This window comes from Miniopterus natalensis, chromosome 4 (assembly GCF_054644295.1).
Source record: "Miniopterus natalensis isolate mMinNat1 chromosome 4, mMinNat1.hap1, whole genome shotgun sequence".
Classification (NCBI taxonomy): Eukaryota; Metazoa; Chordata; class Mammalia; order Chiroptera; family Miniopteridae; genus Miniopterus; species Miniopterus natalensis.
The window spans coordinates 95,418,185-95,437,751 of NC_142084.1; the positions used below are offsets into that span (position 1 = coordinate 95,418,185).

Genomic DNA, 19,567 nt, shown 5'->3' on the forward strand with positions numbered 1-19,567 from the left:
AAGTTTTTTTTTGTCATTGTAAGAGAGTGACTATTGGGATAATTATTTAAATTCTGTATCTTTACCGTAGGGGGAATGAAATTAGTGCTACTTAAAAAGAACACCATAAATAATAACCAGGAAACCTTACATTTTCCTTTGATATACAATTCTCCTAATATTCCTATGTCCCAGACTGCATTCATGTGGCTCTGTGTTGGAGAACAGATGTCGCACACTGATACAGACGTTTTAGAACAGATAGTGCATACAGGCTTATGTAGACTGAGATAGCTCCAGAACCCTGCTGTGAGAGTTGCTGAATATCGGACTAACTTTTTTATCATTGAGTTATAAAGTTGAATTTCAGAATAAATAAAATTTTCTAAAGGAGAAGCTCTTTCTAAAATAAGTCCTGTTGCTACAATAGAAAAATGATTTATTTCAAGTGGTGGTGGTGGGTATAATTTCTTACAGTATTTAACCTATTTCCAGTTATATCAGTTTGCCTGTGGTGATTTGAGAAAAGACTACTGTGCACTATGCACCCCAGTTGCCAGCACCTTTCCAAGGTTGAGATCCTTTTCCTATAAGGATTAGGGAAGTTGACTAGAGCCTGACAACCTGCCGGAAAGGAGAAATGGATAATGCACATCTGCTCATTTGCTTGGATTCATAATCAAATATCTTCTTCCAAGTAAATTACCATCACTTGGTGTCGGATGGCTTCTGGCAAATTGGGCGGTCTTCAAATATTAGTGCCTTGAAGCCCCAGGGTCGGCCAGGCAGCTGGGGAGCCAGGCTGGAGCCTTCCTGCCCTCCCCGGTTCTTTATTGCTGGGTTTGGATGCGACCAAGTGGTTCAAAGCAGTACAGCAGGGGAGCCCTTGAGATCTCTGGGGAGTAGAAAATTGGCCTACTTCCAGAAGCCTCTTAAGGAGCAGTGTGGGGCTCACAGCAAAGACGACAATTTAAACTCGGCTACAATGAACCTTGTGTGTGGCTGTTCAAAAAGGCCGTGGCCTCCTCTCCTGCTGAATCCTCCCTGTCTTGACCGCTGAAATGGAACAGTCCTACACAGTCTCTCTTTTGCTGGGCCGAGTTGTGCCATAGGATGGGACCTGGCTTCTGTGTTGAGGTAACTTCCTTTGTGAGTGAGAAGAGGGCAGGTAGCGGGGCATTTGTCTTTGTATTGCTGGGCAGTGTGCGTTCTGAATTTTGCACTTTTGTCTCCTTTCTGGTTACTGTTGATCAGGACTTGTTAGGCTCCTCATAGCGCTGTATGGGCAGAGTGTACAAACGTGTGGATTCTGACCAGTGTGACTACTTGTTCAGATTGGGCGTTGGGGTTGGTTGGTTGGTTTTTGTTTTGTTTTTAAGGGGAAGAAAGGAGAAGGTGATGTTCGTGAGCACCGGTGTGCTCATAGCATTGGACTGAAGTCTTCCTTACTGTGACCTCTGACCTGAAACCTACTCGGCTCATTCTCAGGCTCCCGTACTGTCCAGATCCTCATGGGCCCAGCGTGTTTCCATAGTACGTCCTGGAGAGCAGCAAGTGGCGACCCTCTGCCCTCTGCACCTTGGTGATCGAATACTGACCCTGGTTCTGATTTGTTCTGAAAATTCTATCAGCACTTGTCACAAAGGGGGAATTTGTCTATGTCACCCATGATGTAGGTCCATAATTACCTAAGCAGCCCCCTATCTTAATCCTGAACATTGCACACATCTTTTGAGGCTGTGATAATTGAGTAGTAACCTTCAAACATTGTCCAGCTCTGATTTTACCTGGGTGAGAAGTGAGGGTAAAGGGGGAGGGGGAGAAGGTGACAGTGAACGTTTGTGTTATTAGAAACCTTAAAGATCCTAAACATTTCTTTAAAAGATTCTCTTAACTCATTAACTTTATTATTATTTTTTTTACCATTGTATTAAGGTGAACACGTTTTATGGCTGTTGTAACTTTAATTTTGTTTGACACACATTCGGGGCTGTGATTGGTAAAGGAATGAACTACATGTGCAGTTGAGACTCAGAAAACAAGCAGCAATCAGGTAGCAAATTAAGTGCTATTCTGTAATGTTTTACATTTCACATTAAGTCTGTGTATAACTTAATAAGTATAGGTATTACCCTATGGACAGCCAGTAATTGAGAAATCTGAGTGACATTTAAGTAGTAAGATTTTCCGACTTTGCCAGCAGTTTGTCAGAGTTAAATGGTAAGGACTTCTCTGCCATATAAAAAAGTGAAGGAGGTCCAGGACATTTGTAGAGACCCATTTTGTTCATGCTCCACGTCCGAATTAATAATAGTATATTGTGTACCTTTTGATAGTGTCACTATTTTTCTGTTTTAGCTTCTATGTTGTACAATTCTGTAGAGAGTTGACGGCTAATATCTACACAATGAAAGCCTTTTGATTCTGGAGTAATACAATAGGGAGTTGTCGTGAAGCTCTTAAGACTTTTCTTGATCCTGTATGCGATCCTTGAATGTGTCCTTTGCCGACTGGGGAGGGAGGGAGGCACTGCCCCCTGATTCATAGGTCATAAAAATATCCAAGATTCTCTTTGCTTTCAATTTAGCAACAGGAAGAACAGAACAGTTACACACTTGTGCACAAAATTATTTCTTCCTGATATGCATGGAATCTGACCTGAATGTTGCATGCAGTTGATTCATTTGTCAGCTATACATGCCTGATTTGTGAATTTCACTGCTCACTGTTTTCCCCCTCGTGTGGCCACTGTCCTCGCTACCAGAGTTAAAAGAGGGAAAAGAGAGAAAACTCAGTGAATTTGTTGCTGTTCAGCAGTAAAAATTTGCAAAGGGAATACATTTTTAGCTGGTTTTAAACTAGTTACTACTTTCTGAATCAGATAGTGAGATTCCAGGCTGCCCCTGGCTTTCTTACTCTGACTGACTGACTGAATTGAGAGCCCCACACCACTAATGCCATGCTAAAAGCAAGGCTTTGTTTTTCCTCCAGTACCACCTGGTCAGTCCGTTAAGAACATCAGTGAAGCTCTGAAGGGAAAGCAGTTGAATAATCTCTGGAACGCAATTGGGCTGATGGTGGCTGCCATGCATCGGGAAAGAGAAGGAGGAATTAACCAGTTAGAGGACCCTTTTTAATTCTTGAGAAATCAGTCAAGTGCAAATCTTAATTCAGAAGAATAGCCATGATTAAGTGAATGATAAGAACCTAAAAAAAAAAAATCTAATTTCTATCGGCTATAATACTTCAAATAATAAATGTCAGGCATGGTCAATTACATACAGATATTTAAGTCAGCCACGTGATCTCTTTATTGTGAACGGTTAGAAGCTGTTAGCTTATTGACAGACTTTCCCAAATTGTAAGAAATGAAAAGAGCAGCATTAGGATTGTGTTTAAAGGGGCTCTGCCATTAGCAGTGCTGTGGCCTTAGGCCAGTCACTTCTCTCTGGATGCTGGTTTCCTCACCTGTAAACAGAGGGATTGCACTTCGTGGTCTTTAATTATCAGCAATTTTGTACAGTGTCTGGCACGCTGTTCCTAAGTGACAAAATGGAAGGTTTTGAGAATTTAATGCCTGAACGTAGCATGTGGACTTCACATGGGTCCAGGGGTGGCAGTATTTAATACTGAGTAGCTTGTAGAGGGATCTAACCATGAATTGAATGTAGCCGGCCGAGGGAAGGGTTCGCTCTAGACTGCATCTCTTCTTTTTGAGCTAGGCCTGGATATATTACTATGTTTAGGAAGTGGTTGTTACACTTGACCACACGCAGTGTTTCTGTTCTTGTTTGTGGGTCACGGGCCTTTTCAGCCATGGGAATGATCTGCTGGGACTGCAAGCCCGCCAGGACCAGGCACTCCAGTTGGATGATAGGTGTCTTTTGCGTGTGCATGATTACCTTCCAAAGCATGTGGCTGCTGGTGTCACTAGTTAAAATACATGTAGAGGTGTTGCCAGAGTCGTAGCAGCCTTGTACCATTAAGGTGGTGTTGCTCGGCAATACTCAGGGGAATGGGGGGGGGGGCTTCAGCCATGGTGGGGAGCCTCAGAAACATCTGCCCAGAGTGGGTCTTAATCATTATACAAGGTTATGAAGCTGCTCCAGAGAGCTTCCCTCACTGTCAGCTTCAGCCTGCTACCATTAGACTAGCCGACAGGAGCAGAGCAGAAAACGGGGTTCAGTAGAGGAAATGGTGAGGAGGACAGGGAGGAGTGAGGGGTCATTCCCCTACCCTAGGTGATTATCTCCACCAGATAGCACTTTGGAACTTTGTCTCTGACACCCTTTTGCCCTTTGAGGCAAGGCTAAGAGAGTGGATTCTTCAGGCAACATTGGGCACGATGCCAGGGGCAGGGGAGCCGCATGACAAGAGGAGTGCCTCTGGAGTTGGGTAATGTGGCAGCCCTCGTTAGGAGGGGGAGCCAGCCTTCTCTAAGCCACATGGTTTGTGGAAGCATCTTACATCCTAGCTTCTGCTTGAGTTCCAATCCCACAGACATTTGTGTTACTCCATGTACCAGGTAGCAGATTAAAGGACACACTTGGCGCTGGTGGACATTTCTCTCTTGTTGAGGTAGATATTCTGTGCAGGAAGCAGTTCCAAGTGAAAGGACACCCACTTCTGATTTTTATTCTGTGCCCCTTCTGAGAATTATCTCTAACTTAAATCTTTCCAAGAACCTTTTCTGTGAGTTCTGTGATCTCCATTTTACAGTCGAAGAAGTTGAAGTTCAGAGAGATACAACAGCTTCTGTAGAGTCGATCGACTAGCTGGTACCTAGAGGGTCAAGATAGGAACACACAGTCTCTGGCTCCTGGTCAGTAGCTTAGGTATTAATGGTGTAGCACTTAAGAGGGGAAAAAACAAAAACTTAACCCTTTTTGTCTCAGTATGCTTTAGACAGAGAGTAGGCACCAAAGTTTCTTAATTTCTCTTTAGGAGACTGGGTACAGAGTTTTAGAGCTGTGTTTGACCGTAAACTCCTGTAAAAGGCTCAGATCACATGCCCACTGGTTTCTTCCAGACTGGCCTTATTGGGGGTGGAGGTTGGAATAGAGTCTCGGGGGAAGCTTTTCCAGGCTGGCATGTTCTTTCCCTGGTCCTGATTCACCAGGTCTGTCATGAGACCTGAGCATGTGTGCTCCCCAAGTGATTCAGATGCGCTGCGCTCCCCCCTCCCCACCCTCCTGCCCTGCACTTGGAATATGTGTAAGTATAAAGCTGCGGGAGGCTGTTCCTCCACCCAGCCCACCAAGCATCTGCTCTGTGCCAAGCGCTATTTTAGTCTGTTGGTGTATATCAGGGAATGAAAAACAAAGACTCCTGCCTCACAGCAGCTTATCCTACAAATAGTTAGCAGACCTTTCAATGCGTGTTGATTATTTAGCTTTGAAGGCTAATAAATAAAATAAGAGGAAGACTCGGTGCGTTGAGTACCAACAGGAGAAAGTAGGAACCGGGCCTTCTGAGAAATAACTGAAGGCAAAATTAGATGTGTATGAAATTCAAGCACCTTCTTCACTGAGCTGCCATAAAGTCATCGGGATGCATATTAATGAAGTGATTAGAGTTGATGATAGGTGTGAATGTACAAAGCCAGTTAGTGACTTTGCAGGTTGCCTTTTGGGGTTGGCTCTTCAGTAGGCAGTTTTAAGAGTGGCTCATCTCTCTACAGTTCTGTCACTTGCAAACACCTTAGCCTGTGGCCTCCAGGGATTTCCTGTTTGTTTTGGTGTTTTATTTAAGCTCATGCCGGCACAGAGAGCCATCTCTCAAAACCATTTTCTCTGGGGCAACTCACACTTCTTGATGCTCTTTCACTGGTTCTTCTAAAACATGGCCGTGGAACACATGCTGCTCTGAATCAGCCTATTGGCAAGGCAGGAGAATTTCAATTTACTGCCTTAGCTTTTTAAAAAAAAAAAATATATATATATATATATATATATATTTATATTGATTTCAGAGAGAAGAAGGAAGACAGGGATAGAAACATCAATGATGAGAGAGTGATTGGGCTGCCTCTCGCACACCCCCCTACTGGGGATCGAGCCCGCAACCGGGGCATGTACCCTGACAAGGAATTGAACCTCGATCTCCTGCATCCTATGTTGATGCTCAACCGCAGAGTCACACTGGCTGGGCCTGCCTTCGCTTTTTTCCCCCCTAAATTACTTAAAGCTTTTCTACTACTACCCGTTGGTCTGTTTTTCCACATTTCCCCCTATTATATTATCCTTAAAAAAAATCAAACTGGCTTTGGCTGATTTAGTTTGGATAAAAGTGATGCCTAGTTTTTTAAAGCTAAAAAAATTGCCATTAATCACTGGTATCATAACATCCTCTTAAGGCAAGTTATCTTGTTGCTCTGTCCTCTAAATGTAGCATCCAGAGTCAGAGTCCTCTGGTGGGGATAAAAATAGCCTTCCTGCTCGCTGGTTTGTTATTAGGCTTACTGGCAGGAGGAAATCTTTTGAATTCCTTAATTAGGTCAGCTCTTTGCTGCTCTCTCTCTAGACATTCCCTTCTGCCTGAAATTCTGAGGTGCTTTTAGATCTCATACCTCTGCACCTGCCCTGAGTTAGAGTCAAAGCGGTCCTTTTATTGGAAACCCAGGATCTGTAGAAACCCATCCCACTGACTTTACTTATCTTACAGATAAATGCTCTTTTCTTTTACCACAATCACAATCTGTGCTTCAACTCTCGTATCTCAATTGAAAAATGAAACGTGAGCTTTGCTACAAGAGGAAGATCTTTCCAGAGTTTATTAAAAGGAAACATTTTAAGTTAAATGTTTGAAGTTTTCAGTTTTAAAAACCCTTCTGCTTTGCCATTTTGCTGCTGTAAAAGTAACAAGTTAGGGTTTTTCCTCTTCTCTCCCCCAGGAAAGAATTAGAGTCCTGCTATAACCAGAACACTATAGCAAATGCTCATTTCTCTGAAGCTGAAACTCCCCCAGATGGCCGCTCCCCCTCCAGGGTTCCAGCTTGGGTCTTATGTGGCTAAAAGGCATCCTTTCTCTCTCTGTCTCTCACAAGTGGAAAATTGGTGGTTATCTCTGGCTTATAGTTGGGGAGGGGAAAGGAATTATTAATTGAGCACCATACTGGGGATTTTTCTGGGCATTCTGCAAAAATTGTCTCATCAATTTCTCCCAACATCCTTGTGAGATAAATGGAAATTTCCCTATTTTACTGAGGTTCAAAAAAACTGAGTAATTTGACTGAGGTCACAAGATAGAATTGGTCAGACTCTCTACCCTGTTCACTGCATGTTCTGTGGCAGAGGGACCACCCATTGCTGCTTTGCTTCATTCATTCATTCATTCATTCATTCATTCATTCATTCATTCATTCATTCATTCAACAGCTATTATGCTCCAGGCTCTGGGATGTAAGAGCCCTAAATCTGCCCTTAAAGATCTTGTTGCCCGAGGAAGAGATAGTTTAGAAATAGATCATTTAAATACAGTGTCATAAGTGTCAGGGGTGTTTTAAGGAGCACATGGGTTATTTGAGCCAGAGAGCTGGCGGCTTGCCGTAGGAAAACTAACCATAGGAGGTGAGGCCTAAGAGAGACGCTACCTGGGGAGAGGTTGGGGGTTTGAGTGGTGAGCTATTGGGGCAGAGAGGGAGGAGGGCATTCTAGACTAGACAGAGGGAAGAACTTGGACATAAACGTTGAAGGGCCAGTGGTCTGAAGGTCTGAAGTGCCTAATGTGGGAAGGAAATGGCAGTGTGGAGAGATGAACCGGAGAGATATGCAGGGGACTTCAGTATTCTTATAAGCCCTGGCTTTTAAACTGAAAGCCAGTTCTGTCCTGGAGAGGGGTCTTGTTTGGCCTAAACTCTCTGTGTGTGTTTATCAATTTAAATGGCTCTTGGGGGGGGGGGGGGCAGGAGGAAGCCTCTCTAGTTGATGCCAGTCCCCTTCGTGATACTGCATGCTGATGTCTTCTGGGAGTTGGTCGCGTCACAGATAGGTCAGGAGGGAGAATAAGAGTACAGGTTTTGATTTGGGGAGTTACTTTGAGGTCAATAGAATCAGTTATTAAAAATAGTTATCTTTATGTCATTCAGTAGAACATATCGAATACATTTTTGTTAGTGCATATTGATATGTTTTCTGCACTTGTATAAGCATAAAGTTGGTATTCCAGAACTGAATTCATTACACATTTCTTGAGCCTTGCTACGCATCCTCTAGGTCCCCACAGCGCCACCTTGCTACAATTCTCTGGCAGTGTTGGTAAAATAGATGTGGGAAGGCAGGTGGGCACCTCCTTTAAAAAATTATTTAACGCAGTCTGGCTTTGGCATACTTAGCATGAACTAAATAAAATTAGCAGGAGCAAGGTAATAGGAGCACTTCTAATTAGACAGCAACAACAAATGCATGTGAATGTAAAAATCATGCGTGCGCTGTGTTCGTAAATCTTAGATCTACCTTAGAAATGGGTCTAAGCCCACACTTATCCTTCCCCTGTTAGAAATTTGTAATGAGCTTCACTAAAGACCCCTCCCTTTTCTTTGGAGTATCTACATTTTTACTGTGTGAGTCAATTAAAACATTAACTTAGAATTTCACAGAACTTGTCGCTTTCGAGGACTGCATGGCTATCTGTATGTATTTTGGACAGCCTGGTAGCTGTCCCCCATTGTCATTCCTTGGCCTCACCATGTCACCAGCAATGCTGGCATGACTCTGAAAAAGAGAAGGTCACAGCAAGAGATCTGATAGCTCTGCAGAGCATCTGATATTTTTGCTGTTTGCCTATTTGAAAGGGCAGCCTTTACTGTATCATTTCCTGCTCATCAGGAGCAATAACATCTGTGCTGCTGTTTAGAAAATAACTTTTATCTATTTTTGAAGTAATACATACATATACTGCTAATATATTAATTTTCTTCTAGTCTTTTCTCCTTTCATCTCACTGAGTAGGTTACTTTAGTTAGTGTCTTAAAAGAACATGACTAGCGTGTACTGTTCTTTTGAGCACCTCCCCGGCCCCAGCAATCCTTAGTCAGTCTTGTTGGTAAATATTGGTTCTCTCCCAACTTGCAAATGCCTAGCATAGAAGTGCCTAGTTGGAGTGTGGCTCTTTTCAAGGCTGTAGAATTTGGTAGCGTGGTTCCCCAGAGTCACACTGTATCAGTTGCCTATATTTGGCTAGGTTGAGTCATGTCACCAAATATAGCCTGTGCCTTCTGCGTGATGTATGCCAGGCTCCAGATGCCACAGCTGGGCTCCAGAGACGGACTTTTCTGTCAGTGCATCTAAGATTGGGACTGCTGATCAGGCAGTATTTCTTTCTATTTGTAACACAATCAATACCAAGAGGATTCAGAGATTGAATTTTCTTTACCAAATACGTCCTCTTGCCTGAAGTCCTAATGCCCTCCCTCTCCCTTGAGGAATTCAATTCTAAATGCGCCGAAACCTGGGTTATGTTTATAGATAGGATGCGTTATCAAAAAGCCAACGGGACAGAAACCACAACCCTGGGTTCTGTGTGTATTTAGATACAGCAGGTGTTTTTATTTTCCTTCACTTATCCAGTGAGATGCTCGTGTCCTGAGTTCAGGGGAAGGAATTCACTTAGTGCTTCCCTGGTGCCAGACAGGAAACTCAAGGTACTAGTTAAACAAAGCAAAGCTCTAGTTCCTAAAGGGGTTATTATGTAAGAGAGATAAGCAAGTTTGCCAGTAGCTGAAATAATTACCTAAGAAGGTTGGCTGGTGCAGTGTAGCCAGAAATAAAATTTGGCGAGCTGGTCTGAAAGGGGGGTTTCCTTTTGGGGAATGGCGCCCTTACAAAGGTGAATCTGAAAGAAAAAAGATTTGAGAAATAGCCTCCAGATGAAGGAGGAGATTGTGGGCAGTGTAGCCGTGGACTAGAAGATACAGAAGTGCCCGTGGGGATGGGCGTCCACTGAGCAGAGAGGCTGTTAGAGCAGAAGGGAAAGGAGTGGGGCCTGTGGAGGGCTCGTGGAATGAAGTCCCGCCGCACTTCCAGAGAGCAAGCGCGAAGCGTTATCCTGATGGACGTCATGAATGCATGGCTCCACATGCTTTAATCATGGGAAGAATTTGCAGAAGAGAGGGCAGACAGGTTAGGGAAGCATTAAGAAAGTTGGGGGGAAAAAAGATGTGTTGTTTTCTTTTTAAATGTCACTGCTTCTATTTTAAAATTGAAGTAGAAAGCATTTCGCATTACTGATGTTTAACAAAACATCCCAGATGTATTTGCTATTCAGAGGTCAAAATTGACTCCAACCTGACCAGACTCGTAAGACCAGGTCAAAAATTAAAAACAAGTATCACCTTTCAGAGGTAAATTGTGGACCTTGCCAGCGATTCTTCAGAGCCCCATTGTGTTTGCTGAAGGCTAGAATGGCTGTATTCAGATGTCTGAAGAGCAGAAAGACTTCAAAGGTCACCTACCTGGGGGTGAGGCTCGGCTCTCCCTGGAAGGTTCGCTGTGAGGCAGACACAGAACTGAGTGAAGGGGCACTTTTGTGCCCGTCAAGCTGAAACAGTCTCTCCCTCTCCTGAAAAGTCACCCAGAGGTGACTTTCTGAGGAGGCAGAGCTTGATTTCTTAAACTGGGCCAGCCTGTTGGTCGTTGGTCTTCACTCTCACCCTTGCTGGCCCTCGCTTGGCATCCAGGAGAGCTTTAGAGCTCATGCGGGAAGGCCAGGCCCGGACTTCAGCCGGAATGTGGCATTCCAGTTATTCAGATACCCCAGAATCGCCTTTGAAGTAGCAGACTGTTTCCTCTTCACTTCAGCTAATGCAGTCACACAACTTTGATTCTGCATTGACTTACATCATCTTTCTACCAGTGTTTTATGAAAAATAAGAATGCTGTGTGTGATGGCTCTGTGAGTTCATCACCGGTGGGTTTTAGTTGTAAAATGTATGCTGTGCTCCCTTGCAGAAGGTCAGCTGCTACCTCGAGATAAGTGGTTCAGAAACAGCACTCGCCCCTCCCAAGCTTTGACAGTTCAGGGTCATGCTCCTGTTCCAGCATCTCAAGTCTGCGCTTTTAAAAAGCACACTTGTGACAGGTCAGATGACCCAGGCTTATAGTTCAAGCAGTTTAGCCCATTCGCTAGATGAGCAAGACTTTGCTGAGGGCTCGCCACCATTTTTATGAAGGTGGGCGCAGTGGGCACATGGAATATGGAGACTTTAAAGTGTTGCCATAATGATTTCTGTAACTTGTAGCGTAGAATTAGGTACATGGTGTGCAGTCAGTGAGGATTTGTGGTCTGGATGCCTCAACTTACATGTAGAAATTCTTCCCAAACAAATATAATTCCTTATAAACGAAGAAACCATTTCTAGTGCCATTTCCCCCGCCCCCTTTATTTGCTGTAACCAATTTAGAAGTTGGCGCATCCTCCAAAAGTTTTAGTACCTTCACAGATTCTTTTTGGATGGGCATCATGGATGCCCATTTTAGGTTCAAAACAAATTCAAGTGAAACTAAGCCAGCATTTTTTGAGTGCCTGCTGTGCTCTGGGCGTTGTGCTGTATGCTTTGATATTTCCTGTCACATGTAAATACAATGATATGTTTTTCTTTATCTTTTGTCTGATTCTCCAAAATTCGAGTTTAAACCCATTATCATGTCTGTACATGTAGGCATAAGCCTGGCACTTTTGTTCTGAATCATAGAAAAATACTACTGCTAGTTACAGGTTTCTAAAAAGCAACAAATATCTGTACATTTGAAAATTTTTTCATAGAAATGGGGCAAAAAATGGGAAGCTTGTTATTCTGAATTGGTATTAGAACATAATGGTATGAAGAAATCAGTGTGGATAGGGGTTTAGAAATGAGAATGACTGGCAGGAGGGCTGTTTTACCTCCTGGTTTCAGACTTGCCCACTTTGAATGTTTGTGAACATGCTGATTGATATGTCTGCCGACTCACTGGTTATTAGCACAACAGTTTTATCTCAAATATAGCTTTTAAAATACATTACCTATTAAAACGAGTAACTCAGTTTTGTTATTGAATACGCTTAAACCATCCATGAAAAACGAAATTTAGTAACGGCCTTCTTTTACCTTCAGGTCGTCTAAACTATTCATATCCAGGATCCGATAGCTCTCTGCTTATTAATGGTAAGTGATCATGGATTTACCCTAGTGGAGCTCACAGACTGAAACGCGTTAGCGTAGGTGAGCAGATACAGTAGTTAAGCTCCAACAAGTGGGGAAATGGCATTGGTTTGTTCTCTGATGACAAATGAACGTTGTAGGAATCTCTCAGGTATTTTATGAATAATTACTTTTCCTCCAAATTGTGGCAATTTAAACTTTGAGAGCCAACCAATTCTGTCTTGAAATTGGTCACAGTGAGGATTACATAATGACATAAAAAGGATGGCTTAATCTAACTTTAGCTTCTGTAGAGTGACCTTTGAAATGTCAACATAAAAGCCATTTCCATGTGGCTGGAGAAATGTTCCAGGGTAATCAGAGATCTGAAACCAGGAAAAGCAGCCTGAGACCACAGGGGTTGACATTGCAAAGGACAAGGTCATTCACTGTTTGCTGTCTAATGAGAACAAGAAAAATGGAGTCTCATGGCCTGTGCAGTGTCTTCAATAGCCAAGTGGACTGTAATTCCAAATATCACCACTGTGCTGTTGCGTTCTGTTTTTCTGAGCTTATGCTGAAGCAAACTGAATTTCCCAGGGAAGGAAGAGACACCTACCACAGAAGGACTAAAGAATCAAAAATGGTCTGTTGGGTAGTGCCATGGGTTAAAGCAATTGGGTGGAGTACAGAGGCCTGGTGTACTTTTCTACGCATTCACTGTTGAGTGGATTTCATTTACTATTGTGTGTTCATTTTGCCTTCCATTTGCCAAAACTCATTTTAAGTCCCACCACTTCTATGAAGTGTTCTGGACTAAATAGCTTTATTCTCATCATTCCAAAAAACAAAGCAAAACCAAAAACCAAACCAACACACACACACACACACACACACACACACACACACACACACACCCACCCCCCCCTTGTCTACGGTCCCTTGTGAATGGGGAATTAAAAATTATCTTTACGACTGGACCTCTTTTTGGCTAGTGTTGAAAATCAGTGTTCTGTAGGACAGAGGGTTGTCACTCCAGAAAAAGTTAGGAGATTTGATTTATGAGAGTGGTTGTGGGCACATCAGATCCTCTGGAGACTCTTTGGTTTATAAAAACCTTACTTGTTCACCAGACCTTGGTCTTTTCATGCTACCGCTGCCAGAAATAAGGCCAAAATATAATATTTCACATAAATGTGTGTAGACTGAAAACGACACCCAGCAGTGACAGTGGCATCAGGATAAGGGGGTCATGTAAGGGTTGCCTTTGTAGCTTTTCCTGGGAGCACATTGCAGGGTCAGGGTGTGTGATGGAAATTGCAGTAAACCAGGTTTGAGATGCTGCCGTGCGATCTGAGACAAAGTGATCAATTCTTCTTGTCCCAAGCCTCATGAAGCCACCAAATTAAATAAGTTCCCTGGGTCCATCTTTGTTGAGGTGAGAGAAATAAACACTCTCTAGTGGGTTTCCCTTAAAGCTAAATTCACTTGTTTAAAAAATCTATTATGAGATTGCCCACCCCCCCGAGATCATTTTTTGATGACCCTTACTTGGAAAAGAAAAAAGTAAAAGTAACCTTTCCCCCCAAATATTTATGTTTTGAAATTCTTCTGGTCCGTAGACTCTAGAAGGGGACTAGATGTTCCTTACCATTGCATACGTGGAGATTGTATTTATGTGGTGCCCATCGCTTCAATGGAAAGATAGGGAGAGAAAGAAAACACGGAAAATAGAGTGCCGGCTCCTCAGCAAGACCGCAGAGTGTGAGGCTTCGACTGTCAGTCTCAGATCTAGTATCGTGCTCTAGGGCTGCAGCACTTGCTTTTGTCGGATTTGATCAAATGTTAGTTCCTAATAACCAACTAGGAGCAGATATCAATTTATGCATTTCTAATGGGAAGTAAAACTTCTGGGTAGACTAGATGCTGGAGTTGACTGATAGACTTATTTTTTCTTCATTAGCTAAGTAGATTATATCAGAAGATGGATTAAAAATTATGAAATATAACAAGTTGGAGGTGGAGGGGTGTTGAGCCAATTTCTTAGTCACCTTGATTTAGGCATAGGTATAGCCCACTCTCTTTAGTCAAATTTATGAAACATCTTCTATGGTGGATTGCTTCTCTAGACAGATTGATCTCATCATGTATTGATTTTTAGGAGCTTTGTTCTTACTTTAGCTCAGGTTTGGGGATCACCTATATTACAAGTCTGTTGTAATACATTAATTGTGCTTAAGAAGGTAAACTAAAAAAATCACAAATACTACCCATCTCATAGGATTGGAGTAAAGATTAATGCATGTAAATCATTTAGCGTAGTACTTGGCACATAATAAAATTAAAATAGAGTGTCATTTTTTTTTTTTTTTGGTTGGGGATGTTAATGTTAAAGGCTTATAAGGGGAAAACGCAACAGAAGGGATTAAGAAGAATGTGTAAAAATCGTCTGGCTGAACATGCTTGCTTTGTCTCTTATCAAGGGAGATGACCTAAGACTTACTGTATTCACCTTTAAAAGCAGTCCCTTCACATCTTAATTCCTTTTCAGTTTAAAACTGAGAATAAAAGCCTAATGCATGCACTGTGTTCCTTTACATCCACTATTCAGTTTTAAGACTTTGAGAACTTTAAGGAGCTCCCTGTCCACCATAAGTAGTCTGGTCAGGCTTTGACCGCCTTTGCAAAGCTGATTACATGCGCCACCCTGCCTGTCCCAGCTGTAGCTTCCAGGCTCTTTTCTCCAAGACTCTTGAGTTGAAAGCCATTTCTTGTTTTGTTTGGATAAAACGGTTGAAGAGCTGTTTATTCTGTTTCTCGCATGAACATTTGAATGTCAACTGGGATAATTATTTAGGACTTGTTTTGAAATTTTCAAGCAATCTCAAAGCTTTTTGGAAAAATGTGGGGTTTACATCCTAAATAAATAAAAGCAAAACGAGCCAGAGTAGTGTAGGAGTTTCAGCAGTTTAGACCGGCGTGATGCTGGGGTTGGCATGTACAAAGATAAAGTGGCCTGCACGTCCCGTGGGTCCAGTTACTGTTGTTGGTTTTTTGTTTTGTTGTTGTTGTTTGTTTTTGAGTTTTTTTGCCATTCTCAATCATCAGTTTTCATTCTACGCAGTGACCTTTCTGTACCACTCATGTCTTTTGAAGATAGTGCCAGTGTAATTCAACAAATAATAATTGATAACTGTGCAAAGAATGCTGTAGTGCACATTCTAGGGAAGTATTCAATTTATTTCTGGGTTATTAGTTTTAGAGATTTTTTTGAGGGGGAATCCTTGGGTTCTAAATGTATAAAGACGAATAAGCTTTCTAGCTACTTTTTGGATACATGTTAGTTTGCTAGAGCTGCCCTAACAAGTACCACAGACTGGGGGGCTTGAATGGAAATTTCTTTCCAGTACCTGAGCCTGGAAGTCTGAGTCGATGTCTTCTGAGGCCTCTCTCTTTGGCTCGTGGAGAGCTGTCTTCTCTCTGTGTGTCTGCATGATCTTCCTCTGTGCATATCTGTGTCCTGATCTCATCTTATAAAGACACCAGTCATGTTGGAATAGGGCCCACCCCACCGGCCTCATTTAACCTTAATTATCTCTGTAAAGACCCTCTCTCCAAATACAGTCACATTCCGAGGAATGGGGGGTTAGAACTTCAGCACAGGGATTTTGAGGAGTAGAAATAATTTATCTCATAACAGATGGCTTTTCCTACATAACAGGAAAAGATTTCCTAAATCTAATGTAATAGGGCTATAGTTAGAATATCCATTTTATAAAAGCAAGCCTAAAATCTACTCAGCTTCTCAGCTAAGTCAGAAAGGAGACAGATTAAATCATTCTTTTCCTTTGCCCAGTTTGAAGCTTCATTTTGCCTAAGAAAACTAGCACGCAGCCACCACCACGCCTGTAAAAGTGCATGTGTATTGTCCCTTTTTCTCCAGCCTCCATTCCACTGCTTTAGCCCTCGGGATTAGCTGCTTCAAAAATGAACCTTGGGGGGGAAAAAGTGAACCTTGCTGCATGGAAAGTTCTAGAACAACAAAATACGTTAGGTTTTAACAGTCTCATGTATGGTTTTTCCCCCCTCTGTGGATATCTTGCACTTAGAAGCATCAACTAAAATACGTGCTTGTCTCAGAGCAGATTAGTAAGAGATCTTTTCAAGGTTAGCATAGAACACGGTCTCTTAATTAGAGTTCTTCAGAATGGAAGGAGGAAGATTGTGCACTCAAGGGTTGGGGTGGAGGGGAGAAATCTGTGAAAATGGAGGGTATAATTTACCGAGGAGAGATGTAGATTATAGTCACTGAAAATGTATATAATATGGTTCTAGTTGCTACAATTGGAGCATGTTGAAAGATTCCTTCATGAGAAAGATAATGTGAAATATATTGTAAACTCTAATGGTACTTTATAATTGTTAGCCTTAGAATATAATGAAAAGCTGAGAGAAATTGTTGAAGACTAACCTAAGAATACACACACACACACACACACACACACACACTCACATATATACTAGTTTACTTTTGAGGAAGGGAAAAAATTATTATTTACTGAGCATTTGACTAACCATTATATACATCTATGGTATTGTTAACTCTCTCATGAGCTCTCCATTTTTATAAATGAGAGACAGGGTTTGGAATATGCAGAAACTAGAGTTATATTCTCCACCGTTCTCTAAGATAGCTCTTTACAAATAGGAACATATAGCTCATCAAGATTCTATGAGGATTGTACCAATAAGCTAGAGTAAATGCAAGTCAGTGTGATACAGGAGATTCAAACTATTAAGCATAAATCTAAAATAATTTTGTGACAGTGGGCCCATTAAGTTAGGGGTTGATGTATAAAATCATTTAAAAATGATTTTTTGCATCTTCATTGAATTGTGTGCCCTGGTCTTTGAAATGGTTGTCTGCATTTTGGATCTACCATGTTTAGTCTTTTGTTAACTTACTAACTTCTGTTAGCTTCCAGCCTTTGATTTACATTTTTTTAACTGATTTGCTAATTTGACTAATTCCCCACATACTTTTTTTAGTCCTTCTGGAAAAATCAGTTATTTGATAGCATCTTTTCCTCTGAGCCCTCTCCCCTTGTTTTGCCAAAGAGCATTGCTCTCTGCCTTCTCAGCGTGGGGACCCAGAGGCAGATGGAGAGCCTGAGGTGGCCGAGTTGCTGAGTGGGACCAGCCTTCCACTGCCCACTGGACCCAGGAATAGTTGATCCCTCGTGGCCAGAAGTCCTGCTGTTTACAGAGTGACTGGATGCTCTCGTGGAGGAGAGGATGCTTTTTCTCAAATGGATCATTTGTGTTTGATATAAGTACCAAGTAGAAAACCAAAAAGGGTCCATTTATAAATATAGTAACAGTGTACACGATAGTAATACATTTAAATAGTACACACAGGCATAAAACAAGAAGTAAAACCCTTCTTCCTTCTCCCATTCCAGTTTCTCCCCACAAAGGCTCTTGTGGTTGTTTCTAGGGAAAAGATTCAAGTGTATTCCCACATCTGTTTATATTCTCTTTATTTTTGAATTTATACAATAAGAATCATACAATACACACTTAGGCACCTCATGCAAACTACATCTTAGCTTTAGTATCAGCACCCGAATATGTGCCATAATTTTTCAATGGCTACATACTATGTGTTTCTTCTTCCAAATGTATCACTATTGCAGATACTTCGTTTCTTTTTTGACTTTAACAAATGAGAAAAAGATACTTTTAAGAGATAAATATTTTCATTTTATAATGAAATAACATATTTTATATATTGTATATTTGTATATCATGATATATATGTAGTATATTGAAAAAAGACCTAAGTCTTCCTGTATCTTCTTTGTAAGTATAGCATCCCAAACTAGTGGAATATTTTACTAGAGGGAATTTAATGATGAATAGAGGACATTTGTAAGTAATCCTGTAAAGACATTTTGGAAATTAAGTATTTATTAATAGGTTTAATAACAACATGTGTCCAGAAGTTACAAAAACCTAGAGCCATAATTTTTCCAGCCCATTAGAATATTCTTGAATCATGTTAGTACTAAACATTAAATTATTGAGGACTTTATACATCAAAACTAAGAAATAAAAGTGAAAGTAGATAAATAAATAGTATTCATTTTAACCCTGATGGGGACTAGAAGATTTTTATTCAATAGCATGCATTTTTGAAATTTTTTAATAGTGTACTCTTTGGTAATTAAAGGAAAATTCTGAGCAGTGTATTTCAGCTGACTTAGACATTTTCCAAATGTGGATTTTTAAAACTTATTTAAAGTAATTTTTTTTACTTGCTACTTCCCTGAATGTTTGAGAAACATCAAAAATATGCAACACTTGATAATCATGAGATTGGAAATCTGTCTGACAAGACAGCTTCCTTGGGAAAGTGGTGAGGATCCATCTGTGTCACAAGTATTTCATCACGATGTGTTTGCACCAAGTATAACTTGGAATTGGTGAGGAAAAGGTGCTTCGTCTGTCTTACATCCACGAGATGACATCACACCATTGACCATTCTGCTAATACCTGGGTTCTGCTTGCATACGTGTGTTCACATTATAGAAATTTAATTGAACTGTACATTTGTGATTTGTGTACTTTCCTGTATATGTCTCATATGTCAAAATCTACATTAAAAATAATGTATAGTGTTAACAGCATTATAATAAGTGGAGCTCAAACATTTAAACATTCCCATTTTCTGTGCTCTAGAATCTCGTTTTATTGTTTTATTTTAATTTTTTTAATCCTTAAGTGAGGATATTTTTTCCATCACTTTTCAGAGAGAGTAGAAGGGGGCAGAGAGAAAGCGTGAGAGAGACACACACACACCAATTGGTTGCCTCCCACTCACAAGCTGACGGGCCCGGGATTGGGCCTGCAACATGCCCTTGGTCAGAATCGAACCCAGAACCCTACAGTCTGACGCTCTTAACCACTGAGTCAAACCAGCTACTGCTCATTGTTTTATTTTTTTGGAACTCATTTATATTAATTTCCCTAGTTGAATGAGCAGCTTTTATAATTATAAACATCGTATGCCTATAACTGATTTTCCCTTAATGTGGGAAAATGTTTCTAAATAGTTTTCAGGATTTAATATCAGAATTTAACCAGCTTAATTTTGTGGCACAAAATCAAAGTTTGGAAGTACACATTTGAAGACTTTGAGAGTATTTGAATTTGCTTTTGATCTGTGGCCTTCATTGTTCCTGAAACTATTTTTGAAATAATGGAAGCTATGAAGTTTTTAAGTTAATTTTGTAGCTTTTAAAAGCCTACTCTTTTCAAATTTGTTTTCTCAGAAATCCAGGCAACATCAGTCAACTTTTTAAGATGGACACAACCCAGAGTTTCAAATCATTCGTTTCCCCAAACTCCTGTGTCTTTGGAGCAGTTAACTGTAGGAATAGAATGTTCTTCAACAAGCATCTGCTTTG

The 19,567-nt window shown here is 41.2% G+C and overlaps 1 protein-coding gene across 2 annotated transcripts in view; it reads left to right on the forward strand.

Annotated features, from left to right (window-relative positions):
* CPEB4 (cytoplasmic polyadenylation element binding protein 4) overlaps positions 1-19,567 on the forward strand; it is a 51,919-nt gene that overhangs the window by 21,214 nt on the left and 11,138 nt on the right. The window contains exon 3 of one of the 2 annotated variants that reach the window (XM_016208784.2): positions 12,071-12,121. The exons of the other annotated variant lie outside the window; for it this stretch is intronic. Coding sequence (XP_016064270.1) covers positions 12,071-12,121 — 51 coding nt within the window. The remainder of the gene's footprint in view (positions 1-12,070; positions 12,122-19,567) is intronic. 2 annotated transcript variants of the gene reach the window in all.